The sequence below is a fragment of the Aquarana catesbeiana genome, linkage group LG06 (assembly GCF_042186555.1).
Source record: "Aquarana catesbeiana isolate 2022-GZ linkage group LG06, ASM4218655v1, whole genome shotgun sequence".
In the NCBI taxonomy this organism is placed as follows: domain Eukaryota; kingdom Metazoa; phylum Chordata; class Amphibia; order Anura; family Ranidae; genus Aquarana; species Aquarana catesbeiana.
In genome coordinates this window covers 288,050,420-288,053,816 of record NC_133329.1, presented here as the reverse complement: position 1 = coordinate 288,053,816, position 3,397 = coordinate 288,050,420, and the positions used below count along the sequence as shown (strand labels likewise).

The 3,397-nt window shown below is 37.8% G+C and overlaps 1 protein-coding gene across 1 annotated transcript; it reads left to right on the top strand.

Annotated features, from left to right (window-relative positions):
• The first annotated feature begins 1,727 nt into the window (after positions 1–1,727).
• Positions 1,728–3,107, top strand: LOC141147762 (olfactory receptor 2D2-like). Its single transcript, XM_073634945.1, has one exon. It carries the CDS (start codon positions 1,728–1,730, stop codon positions 2,667–2,669), a length of 942 nt encoding a protein of 313 aa, XP_073491046.1. The 3' UTR covers positions 2,670–3,107.
• Positions 3,108–3,397: the final 290 nt, after the last annotated feature.

Below are 3,397 nucleotides of genomic sequence, written 5' to 3'. Positions count from 1 at the left end.
AAAGATCAGCCTTGGAAAAAATACAAACATTAAATCTAAAAAAAAAAAGGCTTAAAATCCCCCAAAAAATAAAATAAAAAAAAAACATTCTGTCAGATGTGACAACTAATAACAATATATTCAGGGAATCCCAATAAAAAAACAAAAATAAAACTTTGTGAGAAGTGTGTGTGAATATGAGCAGCAAAACTACTTAATTCTTCTCACATTATAAAGAAGAAGAGAGTGCGCTGTATTAAACCATTTTTGACATTGCAGCGTGACGAAAGTGCTGTATCCATTGCGAACGCTAAGTTTACCAGAACGAGCTGTTCCGTGCCGGAATTTCTTCTGAGCATGCGTGGCACTTTGTGCGTTGGAACAGGCCACACACGGTCGGAATTGACGCGATCGGATTTTGTTGTCGGAAAATTTTATCTCCTGCTCTCCAACTTTGTGTGTCGGAAAATCCGATGGAAAATGTCCGATGGAGCCCACACACTGTCGGAATTTCCGACAACACGCTACGATCGGACATTTTCCATCGGAAAATCCGACCGTGTGTACGGGGCATAAGACTGGGATGCCATTAAAGTTCATGTGCATGTAAAGGCAGGCATCACAGTTCTTTTGGTAATATAGAGTATAGCTGAACAAATAGGAGCAAAACCTCCTTTGTCTCCAGATACTAGCTTTAAAGCCTTGCCCTGTTTACTTAAACCAGTGGTTCTCAACGCCTGTCCTCAGGACCCACTAACAGGCCAGATTTTAATTATTACCTTGTGGAGATGCAGACTAGAATACTGCAATCACTGAGCAGCATATTATATAACCTGTGATGTATTTCAGTTATCTTGCAAACCTGGCCTGTTAGTGGGCCCTGAGGACAGGAGTTGAGAATCACTGGCTTAAACCATAGTGACTACTAGCTTTGTAGTGCATATGTTCACAAGGTGGAGCCCTGTAACACCTGTATCTTTTCAATTTTCCATCCAAATATCTGAGAAGTTATCTCATTAACAATTTTAATGAAAAGAGGCAAGGTTCTGGTAACAAAGAATATTTGAAAGCAATCAATCTTCAGAAGGCTAATCTAATTGTATTAGGTTAGTGATAGCTATCCCACCAATTAGTGTCAAAGTGTTAATTTATGGGAGCTAGTCCTGTAATGGAGACACCTGAGGTAAAATTAGTGTTTGTTCAACAGAGTTGCTAGGAGGTACCTCACACACATTGATAACTACTGGACATACTCTGGCACCTATGTATGTATTGTTATATGTCTTGTATATTTCACTGTTTTCGTACTTAACAACACGTTATAAGCATGCTTGATCATCTCCTTGTATATAAGTAAATTGCTGATTTTCTATGTTTAAGTCCTTTTACCGTACCCAATAAATTTCTGTTGTTGTGTTTGAGCTTTCAATCAAACACCCGAGCAGCTAAAGCTCAGACTGAACTTTGAGCTCATCTCTAGTTGTCATTAGAACAGCAACAGACAATGGGGACACCTGTATCATTGGAAACAACCTAAGAAGAAATTTTCTTAGATTTCTGCTTTGTTTTTGGGACAGGAAGTGAAGGAAAATCTCCCCTTTTGGACACAGATAATAAAAATGGGACAAAGGCTCTAACCATTCCCTACCCAATTCAAAACAAACTAAACATTCTACCTAGAGATATATTTTAAGATATATTTTTCAAAAAGCTTCAATAAAATTATATGTTTCCATACATTCTAAAGAATGGATTTGAGAAATGAGACAGTGGTTACAGAATTTATTCTAATTGGACTTTCTAGTAATCCAAAAACTCAAGTTATTCTTTTTGTAATCTTTCTGCTTGGGTATTTGATCATTTTGACTGGAAACATTCTAATCATTGGCCTCATTTTAACGGACACCAATCTTCAAACTCCCATGTATTTCTTTCTTTTGAACCTCTCTTTTCTGGATATCTGTTTTTCAACTACAACTGTACCAAGGATGCTGAGAGATTTGATGTCAGTAAAGAAAATAATCACTTATGCAGAGTGTGCAACACAACTCTACATTTGTCTCTCTTTAGGGGAAATTGAGTGCATTTTGCTTGCCGTAATGGCATATAATCGTTACGTAGCCATATGTTATCCATTACACTACACTACCATCATGAGTAGGATGGCCTGTGTCAGAATAGCTGTTAGCACATGGATATGTGGATTCCTTCTTTCTATTTCACATGTGGCAGTTGTACTCAGTGTAGGTTTTTGTGGGAACAATGAAATAAATGATTTTCTATGTGAAGTACCAGAACTCTTATCTATCTCATGTGAAAACGACAACACAATTTTCATTGAAGGCATTACTTATGTAGTTGGTGTGATTGTTCTTATGATTCCTGTTACCTTTATTGTAGTTTCATATATTAAAATTATCTCAAGTATCCTTAAAATTACATCATTAGCGGGACGGAGTAAAGCTTTTTCTACATGTGGGTCCCATATAACAGTTGTGATAATGTTTTATGGTTCAGTTATGACTGCCTACATGAAACCTAGGTCAAGCCTAACACCAGAAACAGACAAAGTGAATACCGTTTTTTACTGTGTTGCAACTCCAATGTTTAATCCTATAATTTATACCCTTAGAAATAATGATGTTAAATCTGCATTTCTGAAATTTAGAAATAGACATTCTTCCTGCTGATAAAAGTGAAGGCTTCCATTATTGTTCTATATTGATATTGATCATGATCAAGAACTCATTTCAATGTCTACCAGTTCCTGCAGGCTCATACCAGGTTGTATATGGTCAGATTGTATAGAGGCACACGCCCTATAAGCACGGCCTTGTGCCTTTTTATACAGCATGGGTCACAATCCTCCTAAGCATTTGTCTGTTACGTAAAAAAAAAAAAAAATCTAACAGGGAGAATAGGACCTGCCTATAATAACCTCACCAAACACTCTTTTCAGAAGCTCTGGTGCAATGATATAAGGAAAACGAAACTATGTAAATCTTGAGTGAAGTGACTCTTACATCTCTAACATAATGTTTGATGCAAATATTGCACCATTCAATATTTAAGCCTAAATCCAGCCATTTTGATTAGTGGCAAGATTTCTCTTTACTTTTGGTCAGGATAGGAAGTGATAGGTGATCTCTCCCCAATGGGGAAACACAGACAAACACTTTTTCAGTAGAGGGAGAAAGGGTTAGAACTTCTCATAATGTTTTTTTGCTGTCCCTGTATCAACTGATCCTCCATGTCTTGCATAAGCATCAAAGGCACAAGAAGATTGGGAAAATCTCTTATGCAGCGTACACACGGTCGGACTTTTCGACCGGACTGGGCCGACGGACCAAATCCGCCGGACAATCCGATCGTGTGTGGGCTTCACCGGACCTTCAGCGGACTTTTCCAGTCACAAATC

Coding starts and splice junctions, on each gene's coding strand:
- LOC141147762 (XM_073634945.1), top strand. CDS start 1,728: ATGGATTTGAGAAATGAGACAGTGGTTACAGAATTTATTCTAATTGGA.